Source organism: Mauremys mutica, chromosome 9 (assembly GCF_020497125.1).
Source record: "Mauremys mutica isolate MM-2020 ecotype Southern chromosome 9, ASM2049712v1, whole genome shotgun sequence".
NCBI lineage: Eukaryota > Metazoa > Chordata > Testudines > Geoemydidae > Mauremys > Mauremys mutica.
The window spans coordinates 4,346,280-4,361,424 of record NC_059080.1 but is presented as its reverse complement, the minus strand read 5'-3'; the positions used below and the strand labels follow the sequence as shown (position 1 = coordinate 4,361,424).

General features: G+C 47.0%; 1 protein-coding gene across 2 annotated transcripts in view; it reads left to right on the top strand.

The window, feature by feature from the left end:
- Nucleotides 1-15,145, top strand: part of GPC3 (glypican 3) — a 267,204-nt gene that overhangs the window by 204,913 nt on the left and 47,146 nt on the right. Inside the window, exons 7-8 of one of the 2 annotated variants that reach the window (XM_045031071.1) lie at nt 11,966-12,122; nt 13,202-13,519. In XM_045031071.1, the coding sequence (XP_044887006.1) occupies nt 11,966-12,122; nt 13,202-13,293 (249 nt within the window). In that variant the 3' untranslated portion in view covers nt 13,294-13,519. Of the gene's footprint in view, nt 1-11,965; nt 12,123-13,201; nt 13,520-15,145 lie in introns of those variants that run through there. The other variant, XM_045031070.1, reaches the window with a different exon arrangement.

Here is a 15,145-nt window from a genome sequence, read left to right as displayed (position 1 = left end):
AGTCAGACTCCCCCAAGTCAAGCACAATTCAGACCTCTCCCAACAAAAATGAGCTCCTTGTTGTTTTCTTTATAATGACCCACCCCCTGCTTTTTTGTTTAGCGCATGCTGGCAATGGACGTTGAGTTTAACAGAATCGATAATTTGCTGCCAGCGAGACTGAGCAACGTCTCTGGTTTAATAAGTCCTGCTGCATTACATACATTGCGCTGCACCAGCACAAAACGCCGTCGATGGGGCCCCGCATGGGTGCAGAATTCTTCCCAGGTGTAGTCACTTGCAGGATTGGGGCCTCCATCTGCAGGGGGGATGATCTGAGTGGAGCCAGTGAATGGAAAAGGAATGGAGTGAAGGGTATCCCCCACTCCTCTGGCTGGAGTTGGGGGACTATATAATGCTAACTGGTACTTGTGAATAAAAGAACTAAATTTGGTTCTTGTTATTTCTAGGACTAGTCGGGGTGGGGGTGGGGGTGGAAGGATTGGTTCTTTTTGTTACATGCTTGTATATGATCAGGCCACAATGCTCAAAACACATGAGTTTAAAAAACAACTGCCCCTTTTGAAATGGGTCGCTTCTCTCCAGTCCTGTGATCAGATAATGATCTCTGTAAGCAGAACAGCCACAGCTGTGTTTCATATATACTCCTGGATGATAGACTGAGCCTGGAAAAGGGGAAAGCATCACATTAAAATCTGCAACTTTCCCAGGATTCAGCCATGATTTAAATACCCCCAGAAATCGTTAAATCTTGCAGGTTTAAAGGTCAGGATTCCACTCACGAGTTTGTTTGGGTTTTTTTGGATCAAAGTAGTGTTTTTAGAAGCTGGGTATTTAAGAGAAAAATCCCGACTTAGCATTTCAGGAGTGTTTTCTGAATTCTGCCAATTGCATTATGTCTCCAGTAGTGAGTGGGTGTAGGCTTGTTTGTGAGAGGTGCAAAAGGAATCTTAGTTTCATCAATTTAAAGTACCCTTGAGTCGCCTAGAAGAAGCCACCCAAAATTAGTGGATGCTACTGACCATTTGGGTGCTTAGATCTCCTGAACCCCACTGCTGTGACTTATCCCTAGTATGCCCTTCCTTGAGACACAGCGACAGCATCAGAAGCAGAAGTGAGAGTCCAAAACGAGGACAGTTTCTGCATTACATGTTTCTGTAATTGTGTAAATTTGATTATTAAATTTCCATGAGAATTCTGAATATTATTTTAGCTGCAAGCTCAGTCTCAGTCTTTTCCAGTGTGCCTTTGATCATATTCCAAAGGCTTACTACAAATATGCTAAGAATTTCAGCAAAACTCTTGGAACATTTTTATTAAATTCTTTCAGTCATGCAAACTAAATTAAAGGACAGATATGTTCACCAGAAGACTACAAATATGAATTCAAACTTCCCTCGGCTCCTTAGGGAATTGTTTGTTTGAAAGAAATCATCTGTATTCACCCTAACAATTCATTTCACTGCTGAGTTTGTTTTATATTTTATTTTGTAAAATTATGTTACAATGAATGTTTTTGGCTTAAAAGGGAGGGTAATTCTGGCTCAGTTTTGGTTTGTCATCTGGGTTTGTAAGTATGATTTCAGTGTTTGTTATCGTAAACCGAAGTGGGTGGTGTGCAGTGCTGCGAATCTCCAGTCTAAGATAAGAATGCAAAATTAGGCTACAGTTTAAGGAGTGAAATGCAGATTTCTGTTTAAGGGCTATAAAGATATGATTAAAAATGTGTCGTGACTGTTACTGTGCTTATATTTAGAAGAGAAAACAGCCAGGACAGAGTGTCTTGGGTGGGTGGTTAGTAGGGTGGAAGGTTCTGTATAAAGCACGCATTAAGAACGCTGAGCAATAGAACTTTTTCACCAGTGGCCAGTTCAAATCCAGTTGGGTCATTACTCTGGTTGCGTATTTGCCCCTTCTGTTTTTGTCTGTAAACCTGGTCACGATGCAGTTATGAATTATCTGTCGATTAAACCTGTATATAATGTACAACAAACGGGAATGCCTGAGAACAACAGTTCTCAAACTGTCGCGACCCTGTTTTAATGGGGTCGCCAGGGTTGGCGTTACACTTGCTGGGGCCTGGGACTGAAGCTGGAGTCCCTCCACCCGGGGCTGAATCCCAAGCCCCTCCGCCCAGGGCGGCAGGGCTCAGGTTACAGGCCCCCTTCCCCTCACCTCCTTCCCCATGCACTCCCTATCTGTGGCCCCACAAAGCCGCGGGACCTCCTGGTCAACCTCCTCCTCGCCCTGGCTAAAAGGGCCATCTCCGCGACCAGGGAGAGGCGGTTGGCCAATGGAGACTCCTGCGACTGTGGGGCTTGTTTCCGGTCCTTAGTCCGTTCACATATCCGGGTGGAGTTCCTCTGGGCGGCGTCCACTGGCTCCCTTGACGCCTTCGAGGAGCAGTGGGCGCTGTCCGGGGTTCTCTGCTCGGTGTCCGCATCAGGCTCCCTTCTTATGACCCTTTGACCGCACTCCTGTCCCTGTTCTTTTATTAGTTGTCCCCCGAAATTAGTGGGTTTCTGAGGTCCTGTAGATCCTCCCCTTAGGCTGGGGGGGGGATCCTTTAGCATTGGGCGGGCTTCCGCCCACCCAGTTTCCCAGAAACCCAATAGATACCTGGGACTGAAGCTGGAGTCCGTCCGCCCAGGGCTGAATCCCAAGCCCCTCCGCCCAGGGCGGCAGGGCTCAGGTTACAGGCCCCCTACCTGGGACTGAAGCTGGAGTCCGTCCGCCCGGGGCTGAATCCCAAGCCCCTCTGCCCAGGGCAGCAGGGCTCAGGTTACAGGCCCCCTACCTGGGACTGAAGCCCTTGAGCTTCGGCTTTGCCCCCCACATCCAGGGTGGTGGGGCTTGGGCGGGCTCAGTCTTTGGTGCCCCCTCCTGGGGTCGTGTAGTTTTTGTTGTCAGAAGGGGGTTGCGATGCAGCGAAGTTCGAGAACCGCTGCCTTAGACAGCCTGCCTTACAGTAAGTTACCGTATCAACGGTTCAGAATTGGCTTGAGTTTTTTAAACCTCCATCCGATCCACAAAACAAGCCACATTACGAACATTGCCATAAACAGGGTTGTTTATATTTAAATCTCCTCTTTGGGATGGCATCCAAATTGAGGTGGGCCAACATTCTCAACCATGTCGACCTTAGAGGTTCACACTTTAAAGCTACTGGATTATTTTCTTCATGTGTGTCCTGTCCCCTCCTGGGAAAGATACAAGTGGGACATGTTCTCAGCAGATGCAAACTGGCATTGGTCCTTTGAATGTAATGGAGCTGTGTTGATTTTCACCAGCTGCGGATGGGTCCCATTTGTTAGTTACTGTGTGTGTGTGTGTGTGTGTGACTATAGTATGCTTATAAAATGTGTCGATGACAGCAAACGCCAAGGGTGGCACGCACTTTGGAGGACAGGATTAGAATTCAAAATGACCTTGACAAATTGGAGAATTGGTCTGAAATTGGCACAGTGAAATTCAGTGAAGAGAAGTGCAAAGTACTACACATAGAAAGGAAAAATCAAATGCACAACTACAAACTGGAGAATAACTGGCGAGGCAGTAGTACTGCTGAAATGGATCCGGAGCCTATCGTGGATCACAAATTAAATAGGTGTCAACAGGGCAACGTCGTTGCGAAAAAGGCTAATGCAGTATCATTCTGGGGTGTGTTAACAGGAGTGTTGTGTTAGGACACAGGAGGTAGTTGTCCCACGCTGCTCAGCACGGATGAGGCCTCAGCTGGAGTGTCCAGTTCTGGGTGCCACACTTGAGGAAGGATGTGGACAAATTGGAGAGAGTCTAGGCGACAGCAACAGAAATGATAAAAGGTTTAGAAAACCTGACCTGTGAGGGAAGGTTAAAATAACCGGGCCTGGCTACGCTTGAGAAAAGGAGACGGAGGGGGATCTGATAACAGCCTTCAAATATATTAGGGGCTGTTACAAAGGGCTCAGGAATCAATTGTTCTCTATTCCCACTGAAGACGGGACAAGAAACAATGGGCTTAATCTGCAGCAAGGGAGATTCAGGTTAGATGTTAGGAAAAACTTTCTGACTCTAAGGCCTGGTCTACACTGAGGGAAAGGAGGGGGGGATTGATCTAAGATACGCAACTTTGGCTACGAGAATAGTGTAGCTGAAGTCGACGTATCTTAGATCGACTTAGAATCACTTACTTCACGTCCTCGTGGCGCGGGATCGACGGCCGCCGCCGCTCCCCCATCGACTTTGCTTCTGCCTCTCACCGAGCTGGAGTTCAGCAGTCGACAGGAGATCGATCGGGGATCGATTTATTGCATCTACACTACACGTGATAAATCGATCCCCGATAGATGGATCGCTACCCGCCAATTTCAATATCACAGAATCATAGAAATGTAGGGTTCAAAGGGACATCTATAAGTCACTGTAAGTCACCAATCTGGCGGGTAGGGTAGACGTACCCTAAGGAATCCCCATCACTGGAGGTTTTTAAGAACAGGGTGAACAAACACCTGTCAGGGCTGGTCTAGGTTTACTTGTTCCTGCCTCAGCGCAGGGCGCTGGATGTGACTTATAGATGTCCCTTTGAGCCCTACATTTCTATGATTCTGTGATATTATATATATTCAGTGTTTAATTACCAAAGAGATAACTGCCTTAAAAATACCACACACACACACACACACACACTCACACTCACTGTTCTGTATTTTGGATTGGGTGCATTATAGGGCTCTGGTGTATTTTTGTCATTATGGCTTGGCAGAGAGGTGATCGGATATGGCTGTAAACTCTTACAGCTGGATAAATTGTGCTTAAGTTGAAACTTGCTCATTGTTACATACCACTTTACTGATCATTACACTGTATATTTTTCTGCCTCTTACCGTAGACTTGAAACCACAAGACGTGAACTAGCTTTAATGGCCGGGTAACATTTAGGTTTAGTTGCTATTTAAAGAGGAAGAAACTATGTTCAGTCCACCAAATATAACTTCACAAGGCATATAGACTGTAGTAATTGTTACTTAATGACTTGTGGATGTTACTTTTGCAGAAGCCAAATCACTAACGGTATTGACATGGGAGCGGTACGTTATCAAAGGGATTTTCAGTGCTGGCCTCACACTGCTCCTAGAGAAGTCGGTTTGTGTTTTACCACTGACTTCAGTGTGAGCAGAGGTAGGTGAACACTGAATGCTTGTGCCAGCCCCACCCATACCTCTTCAATGCCGTGACGTTTACCAGGGAGCACTTTTTGTTTTGTGCTTTACAGCACCTGGCAGCCCAGAGTCTGGTCCGTGACCCTGGCTCCTATGTAATAAAACGGAGCTTGAATTGAAAACAACTAACTCAAGTGCTGCCTAAGGGCTTGTCTCCACAAACTGTGTCAAAGGGGTGCTAGGCTGCCGTGTGCTAAGTGTCCCCGAGGAACCTGCTGCCGCATGCTATACGTCCCGGAGCGTGCTTTGATCTACCCTGCTTAGTAACAAGAGGTGATTACAGTGCACCAGGGAACTTTCAGTGGGTGGCAGTGAGGCCCGCCCGGGCCCTCAGCGTGCGGCAGGCTAGCACGAGGTAGATTTACGCCCCAGTTTGCTGCAGACTAAGGGCTGGTCTGCAGTGGGAACTTCCATCAGTATAGGGCTTGCTCTTGAATTATTCCCAGGAAGTGAAATAGAAGTTTTGCCTGAACTCGGCAGGATCGTGCCCATGCTGTGTCCATTTGACGGCCTCAGATCAGGATCTAGCCCATCAAGCGTACAAATTAGCACTGGTTGGGTGCACTAAGATCTTTACATCCTCGTGGTTAAACTGTAATGCATCCTCTACTTGTTCCTCTCAGGCAAGAATGGCTAAGCCGAGTTAACTGACAGCATTTAAGGTGAGCCTCGCAAATGGTAACCCCGACCTCTTTCTCTAGGCTAGGGCTCTGATTTCATCCACCTTGCTAGGAATCCAGTACTGGGCTCGCCTTTCACATTCTTTCCCCTGCCACCCCGTCACCCCTTCAGACTCCGCATTGTGCAAAGAGCAGACGGGATATACGTCCTCATTAGCTGGAGCCCCCAGTGCCTACACTTACGGCCCCTTGAATATCAGCATTCAAAGTCCGGACTCTCTCAGCATTTCTGGCAAAGTTCCTGTTACGTTAGCTCTGTAAATCCAGAGAGATTAAGCTATTCGTTTCCTGCAGATTTCCTCCTCCCCCCGCAAAAGACAGCTATTAGGAAGTCCTCCATAATTTAATATTTGAAAACACACACTTGAGACCATCTCATCTTTACATTCCTTCCCTAGGACAGCTTATTAACATTGAACATCTCCAAGGGCTTAATTCTCTGCCTTAAAGTTTCCCAGACGTTTACCGTTTCAAGTCAGTAATGAAAGAAATGTCTCTGGTGTTACCCTCCAGGCTCCGGTATTTTATAACTCCAGTCTAAAGGAGTGCCCGTGGACAGCCCTGACTCTGCAAGCTGCTCCATGTGAGCGGAGCTGAGTGGTTGCATAGGTGTCTGGAGCAGCTGCAGGATGGGTACCTCGCTTTGTCCTTGCAGCATTATGTGTCGCAAATGAAAGACACCCCCCCATAGTATCCTGTTTTGAGAGTAAGGGCCCATTAGTGACTGCGTCATGGGCCTGATCCTGCCGTCCTTCCGCGGGGACAGACTTGTGGCTCCTGTGCACGGATGAGGGAACAAGCTTTGCTCACAGGTTCTCTGGGGAGGTCAGGAAGGATGGAGTCGTCCTCGCTGCTCCAGAATGGAGAACCAGCAGTGTTGCTCTGTGCCCTCAGGAGGATTTGCTGGCCTGTGCGCCCTCTCCGTAGAGTGTAGTTGATCGAAATTGTCTTGGACCACATGGCCATACTCAGCCTAAGCCTCCAGCCATGCTGCACTGGGGGAAATCTGCTTCAGGGGGTGCAAAGATTCCCCCGGTACAGCCTCTCTGCAGTCTGAGCTCCTTCCCTGCTCAGCCAAACTTCCATGGTCTGCTGGATTTATGGGGTGGGAACTCCTGCCCATGGAGAGGTGAGATTACAACTTCACATGGTTTGAGTTTTGTGTAGTTTCCCCTCCCCCCAAATATCAGCGGCAGGATTTGGCTATAAAGTTACCTCCTTAATTTCATTTCATCATCTGTGAGGTTGTGGGATGCACTGGGTGTGTGTCTTCATGGTTGCTACTCATTGCACCAATTTCTAGCTCTTAGACTCATAGGGTATGTTTACACTGCAGTAGAAGACCCACGGCACGGCGTCTGGCCTGGGTCAGCTGACTTGGACTTGCAGGGCTTGTTCTGTGGGACTGTGAATAGCAGTGTAGATGTTTGGGCTCATGCTGGAGCCTGGTTCTGAGGAGTTCTGGTTCTGACCCACAAGAGGGGTGGGGTCTCAAACCCCAGGCTCCATCATGAGCCCAAACACCTACACTGCTATTTTTAGCTCCACAAACCCAAAAGCCAGCTGACCTAGGCTGTCAGACTTGGTGCCGCGGGTTTTTAACCCAATAGTGTAGTGGTCCATGGCCATTCCTCTCCATCAGTCTTGGGCAGAGGCCATGCCCCCTCACTGTGTTGTGCCCATGGATGCAATGCTCAACACCGGAATTAGCAGGCTAGGGATTCTGGTCCTCTGGGCAGGGCAGAGCAACAGGCGGTGTAAAGGCTCTGATCCTCGCGGGGGATAGAGCAACAAGCAGTCTCAGGGCTCTGAGGGGGGCCGTCTGGCTGCCAGCCCCAGGGTGGGGCTGGCAGCAGGGGGTAAGAGGACCTGGGTGCACCCTACTCCACCGGGCCCCAGCCCAGGGCCCTAACAATGGGGATCCCACTGAAACACGCTGACCTAGACTCTGGCAACACAACCAGAATAATGTCTAGTATCCCTGGGCTACTTCCTGTGACCCCATCTGAGTGTGTCTCCATCTCCCTGGGGTACACTGCCAGTGGCAGTCCCAGTAGCTCCTCCGGATACTGGTCGGTCGGCAGTCCTGGCACCTCCTTTGGGTCCTCGGCACAGCAGAGCTCCGTCTTGGGTTGAGGGCTTGTCCTGCTCCTCTGTTTCTGGTAGGGGTGTGGCTTGCTTGGCTCCACCCACCAAGGGGTGGAGCCAGATTTCTCCTCTCAGTCTCAGAGGGAGGCCATGGCCCCCCCACTACACAGACACATAGACGTTAAGGCCAGAAGGGACCATCATGATCATCTGGTCTGACCTCCTGCATATTGCAGGCCACAGAACCTCACCCACCAACTCCTGATAATAAATATACTAATTCTGCTCTTGCAAAATGAAGTTATTTCACCCACATCCGAGAATGGACTGTACACAACAAATTAACATGCCACTCTGAGAATACTCTAGGTCAGTGATATACCGACGAGACCCATATTAGGAGCTATTACATGGTTTACTTTTTAACGTGATTTCTCCTAAGTCATTTCCATAACCATTTTTGACTTGGTTTGGAGGGGAAAATCTATTAATCAAAATAAAGGTGTAAGGGCCTTAAATGAGCACAGTGTACTCTCCTGTGTGAAATCTTCCCTCTGCTATGCCCACAGCCACAACAGCTATTATTTTAGTGGTCATGCAGTTTTCCAGGGAAAGAGTTCAAACGTCTGAAAAATAGGTTCTTCGGGAACGCCCATAGAAGGAAGGCTCAAGTCAAAGTCTGTTAAAGTGAATGGAAACACCCCCTCTCTCCCCACTGCCCTTGACTTCAGTGTGTTTTGGATCAGGCTCCAAGTATGTGACAAGATGATCTGTCGGTGCTGTTGAACGGGTATATGAAGTCATACCATTCCGACAACTCAGTCTTCTCCGTTTTCCACAATAATTTATTAATTCACTTTGAGTTCTTTTTGTAGAAGTCTTTTGAAAGCTGTATAAATTAGAAAGGAAAAAAAGTGAAAAGGGAAGGAGAGTTTGTTATGAAAGAAGAGCAATGGTGTGAAACCAAGGAGCAGATGGAAGTATATCTGATGTGGGAGTTCTCTGTGGTGTTACCATATGGGAGTGTACCCAGATAGCTGGTACTTTAACAGAGAGCCACGCAGACATCAGCTGTGACAGGTGATCGTCTTTCTATAAATGCAAATAGGTTTATGAACTTCACAGGGTTCCATCTGTAGGTGCTTTTTCTATTAGGCATTCAGAATGCAGTCTCAACGCCCCCAACAAAACGGCCTATTTAATTGTTCAAAAATGTCCACCTTAATTTTTTGTTCCAGCTCCTACATATCTAAAATATTTCACAGCTATTTTCCATACATCATATTTATAAATATGTGAAGCAAACATTTTTTATATTGGTGGTTATTAAATGTGTGCAACATGTAAATATGGTGGCATGAAATGCAAAAATGAAGTGGATTTGAGTCCAAAACATTTGCTTTTTATTAGGTTATGCAAGTCTAATAGAAACAGTAACATATGTGTTTACATTACTGTGGACATGTGAAGCCAGACGCTGAAAACATTCCTCTAAGGTTGTATAAACTCCAGCAACTAAATATTTTGGGAGCTGTTTTCCAGCGCCAGCTTAATAGTTTAAAAGTATAACCCGGATTCCAGATATTAAAAATGCCTTGAGAGGTATGCACATCACTGCAACAGATGAAACTAACTAAACCGCTAAAGAATGCAATAAGTTTCTATTTTGCAATATCTTCTCTGTTACTTTTTTTTTTTAATGTCAGGAGTTTAAATTCAAGCTTTTAGCTATGTAGTGGTAGAGATGGAATTTTTCAGCATATATGAACGGGCCGACTCAAACTTTTCAAAACAAATCTGTTTATGATGGAATTGTTTGGTTATTTTAGAAAGAGTAAATGGGAAAGATCAGCAGCAGGAAACCAATAACCCAAAATGTGCCCGTTTCCTTCCACCCTGACTAACGGGGCAGGATCAAGAATTTCCAAGCGTGTGTTTGATAGTAATCTTAGTCTTACATTCATTAGAGACATTTGATTTTACTCAGTGTTTTTAGCTGTGGCGCATATCCTGATTAGCCAAGGCCAGTGCTTAATTTGCACCAGGGCTTGTCAAGGCCAAGCCCCAGCACCTCTGGGCTTGGCAGTTCATAGTACTGGCTCCTCTGGGTTTGCTACATTAATTATGAATGTAAAAAAATTGCTTGAGCCCTGGCACCTCTTTCATTACAAATTAAGCACTGGTTAAGGCTTTACACAAAGATATCTAGGCAATTTTACTGCTTGAAGATGCTTCCAATTATTTTGGATGAATTAAAAGTTCTTTTGCTGCATTATTTCTACCATATATGTCAGGTTCTGTCTTGACCAGTCACTTTTACAAAACATGCTCTCTTGATGGGATTTAGCACATGGCTGCATGCCTCTGAAAATCTCACCCGTACATGCTAGGATCTGCCATTTAACCAGGCTAGAGTCACTGCTGTTTTCTAGTATCCCAGGATAGCCAAAAACCCACCCTGGACAAGTGAAATTATGCAGTGCCAAAAGCTTCTCACTTGCCCTTAACAATCCTGGGTGCATTGAGTGACCAGAACAGCCAGCCTAAAGCTCCAGCCCCCTTTTCCTTGCAAAGAGCTGGCTGATTTGCTGCGTTCCTTCTCTGGCCCATGTCGCCTGTTCTGCACGTTGGGAGCAGTGCACACCGTGAACTTCGCATGGCTCTGACCCTGGGGTGATAGGACTTTTGTTGCTGACCTCTTTGAAAATGAGATTTGGTTCTAAAGTAGGATGGCTGCCTCCTATTGGACAGCTGAATTCTGACATCCAGGTTATCCTTAAAACAGTTCTCCCTAGCTATAACAGTACTGTTGCTGGGCCTGATTTTCTGAAGGGCTGATCCCCTGGATTTTGATTGGAGTTCTCAGCACTTCTGCAAATCTGGGCTGCTATTTTTGCTTATTTATATAGCACAGGGATTGGCAACCTCTGGCATGCAGCTTGCCAGGATAAGCACCCTGGTGGGCCCGGCCAGTTTGTTTACCTGCCGCATCGGCAGGTTCGGCCGACCGCGGCTCCCACTGGCCACAGTTCGCGTCCCAGGCCAATGGGGGCGGTGGGAAGCGGTGTGGGCTGAGGGATGTGCTGGCCATGGCTTCCCGCCACCCGCATTGGCCTGGGACGGTGAACCGCGGCCAGTGGGAGCCGCGATCGGCCGAACCTGCTGATGCGGCAGGTAAACAAACTGGCCCAGCCTGCCAGGGTCTTTACCCTGGCAAGCCGCGTGCCAGAGGTTGCCAACCCCTGATAGAGCATATGGGGGGCACCATGTGTCTCCAGCCTGGTGATACACAAGGATAAAAATCCTGCAAGATCTATCCTTTCTTTTCATACTTGATACTCTCTCCAACCAGCATTTTGTCATTTTCATAGAGATTGTTATTAGGTTGAGAAGACTGAGAGTCCAGGCTCGCAAGGCTTTGCATGCACAACACCCATCGACTTCTTCAAGTGTTAACATAGGGTTCCAACCCACTAGCTCTGCTGCCACTGAAGTCAGTGGGAGTCTGGCTGATTTCGGTGGGAGTTGGACCAGCACTGGATGCTTTTCTGCAAATCCCACTCTGAGGGCTGCATCCTGAGCCCCCCTCTGACAAAGCAAAGGGGCCATGTGTAGCTCGTTTAGAAAGCCTCTTTGGGATGCTCTTTCTGGCACATAGCCAGGCTTAGGCCAATTCCTCTGGGTAGGAGGCATGTTGGGGGCAACCTCAGGGCAAAATTCTTCAATGCAACTTTTTTTGCCGTTTGTCTCACTCAATTGTGTACAGGAACATCCCTGAGCTCTTTAACGAGCTGACACTTGGGCTTGATGACTAATTAACTTTCCCTCCTGCCTGGCCCATTCCTCCGTCACGCATGTCTCAAGCAAAGGGTGTGGAAGGAGTTGAGGTTATTAAAGTACCATTTCTGCTGTTAAGAATGAATCAACACCTGAGATGGGGGAAGCCCTGTGAAGTGGGAGCTTTCCCATTGTTCTGTGCCACCTTGTGTCTTGCAGCTGTTGAAAGGAATGTCAATATCCCAGCGAAAAGCTCCAGACAAAACCACAGATGAGGATGGGTCGGAAAGCGGAGACTGCGATGATGAAGACGACTGCAGCGGCGGCTCCGGAAATGGGGAACTAAGGGTTAAGAATCAGCTCCGGTTCTTAGCAGGTGACGAGAATAATGACTTGAGTTTTCGTTCCCGCTCTGAACGTTACCTAGTACTTGGGCACAAGGGTCCATTAACGCTGAACTTAATGGAATGATGCTAGGGATGACTCAGCCCCCGGGAGTCTTTGCAGCAGACACGTGGCAGATTTTTCTATGTTAGCCTCACTGACGCTAGTGAGGGTGGCTAGAATAACTCCCCAGTGACCTGAGAGGAGAGGACGGGAGCTGCGTGCTTTCCTATACGCCAGGCTTTCTGGGGAAGTTGTCTGCTCCTCAGCTGTCTGTAACTGGGAGGTGGTTTGCATGGCCCCTCTGAGGGGGCTCCATTACACCCACGTGTAGCTGATTTCATCGCCCACAGGTGTGTGGTGTGTTCCACAGCATGGAAAGGTGCAGTAACCACTTAGTGAAGGGAAAGCGGGTTTGGGGCTATTTCTCATTTACACTAAGGCCCGTGTACACAGCGTAAAGGGACCAAGCAGATGTCAATATTATGTACATTGTCCCCCCACTACTCCCCCAAGACCATTTACACAGCCTGGGAGGTGTAGGATGGCCTCCGTGTAAATGAGAATCTGGCTCACAGGGCCTTGAAGTGGTGCGCCTCCTTTTTCAAGGCCCGTGTGTATGAGTCGGGTTCGGCGGGAGATTTTAAATGTTGTTATGCACAGGTGGTGACCAAAATCCAGTTCTCTACCCTACTCCTAACCCCTTGTGCTCCCAACACCCCGTGGAGCGCGGGACTCTGGGGGGGTCTGTTTTCTGTCTGGTAAAAGTGTGGAGAAGAAGGAGGATCCCAGAGTGGGTCGCGACCCCATTTTTATGTTGGCCCTGGGTCCCGGCAAGTCTGAAGCCCAAGCCCCACCGCCCAGGGCTAAGGTTACATGCCCCCTGCCCAGGGCAGCGGCCCTTGGACTTCAGCTTTGCCCCCTCCCACCACCCAGGGCGGCGGAGCTCGGTCTTCGGTTCCCCCTCCAGGGGCCGGGTAGTAATTTTTGTTCTCAGAAGGGGGTCACGATGCAATGAAGTTTGAGAACCACCGCTCTAAAGCAAACCAGACCGTTTCTATTTCAACCCAGACTGGTACAGCTCCACTGAAAGCAGCAACTCCAGCCACTTCCCTGATGTCCTGAGACCAGAATATCCACTTAGGCCTGATCTGAGGCAGTAGAAAATTGACCTTTGGTGGAGCTACACCGGCTTACGCCAATTTAATTCCGTTTCGAGGGCTGTACGCGTCTCTTCCTAAAGACCAGACAACTGAACCTGGATAAAATCATCCCTGCGGCTTTGAAGTTTAAGAGGCAAATTTGGACGCTTAAACTAAGCCCAGATGTTTATAAATTCCCTTCTATTGATCTGGGACAATTAAAATATCCCTAACGGAGTGAGGGCTGAGAGATTTAATAGCAGCCTCCTATCCAAGATTGTGTTTTTTACATAAATGTGTAAATAAAATATTTATATTCAAATATCAGTTGAGACAGAAAAGACCTTTTAAGTCCTCTAGTCCAACCCTAATTGATGTTAGACAACAAAATAAAAACCTAATTCAGATAAGGACGAAATGCACTTTCTTTCATCAAATACTTAAACATCAAGGCATATGTAAGGGAAATACAGTTGATCCAGCTATGCCCCGTTGTATCAAGCTAAGCCTGGAGATGCAGGTTTCATCCTATATTAAATCTTTCTGTCACAGCTTCATGTTATTTCAGTGCATTTTAAATTTCCTTTTATGTCCCTTAGCCTAATAGTATCACTGATCTCTGAAGACATGCATAATCCTTCGCTACCTTTTTCTGTCTCTCTGGGCTGGTCTAATCACTGTATTGATCTCCCAGATACCCTATCTGTCTAGGTGTTTAGATCTTTCTTGTCACCCTGGTATGTGAACACATTAAATGAAAAAAGGAACAGAAGGATTCCCCCTCTCATTTTATCTGGCTGAAGGGGTATTTGTTACTTACTTCTGTGGTGTATGGAAAACTGTTACAATGACAAACTATTTGTAAGGGGTTTTCTGTTCCTGTGTGCAGGATAGGGGGCTCTGTAGGGAGGCATGTGAACTGAGTAAATCTGCAAAGAGCCAGCCTAGAGCAAGATGGGGGTGAGTTGGGCCCCTCTGCCTTAGGGAGCAGCCTGCATTGTCTCTCTCTGTTTTTGGTTCTTGTACATTACGGTTCTGGATTTTAAAAAGAATAAATGAGTGTTGTGTTGCAACTTTACAGCAAGAATATTTAACGTTTTTATCTAACTTCTCTGTATGCCATGAACATTGCAACTTCCTTCCCCGCAATAGCAAAATATCTCTGGTAAAGAGTGAAGTCTGAGCGAGATGTTCTTGGCATTATGATCTCTTCATGCTTCACCCTGCAACACAGGAGCCAGCAAAGCAGTTGAGCACATGAGCAGTCCCATTGAAATGAATGGGGCTGTTCTGGCATTTCCTGACTTTTGAGTTCTTGACTTTGCAACCTCAATGTTCTTTTAATGTAGCTTTTTGGATGTAATGTAACTTCAGAGCATTCATGCAGACTGGTTGGAGAAATTTCTGTGGAAAGATGTGAAATGCTTTGTGATTTGGGCTGAAAACCAGAAAAAAATGTTTTGACGTCTCGTTTTGACATTTTCAGAATTAAACATTTAGATTTTTTTAATGACTTTTTGTTTTGAATTTTTTATTTGGTATTATGTGATATTTATTACATATTATAATCTAGTAGGAAATTTAAAAAGTCAAAATTGAAACCAAACCTTTTGATTGACCCTCATTGAAATGCTTTCAGAACTTTCCGATATGAATTTTGAACTGTTCAGTGGCCGCTCTGATTTGAAACAGAGCCAGATTCGGAAATCTCAAACTCTTCCATCCTCTGCACAGCTCTGCAAATATGTGCATACAGCCAGGACTGCAGGCTTGTGTGGGTTTATCTCCCTGCCTACCGAGGAGGGTAAAGAGGCACAAGGAGGGTTGCTTTCTCAAATTATTGATGGCTCCTCTTTTCTAATTACTGGACACT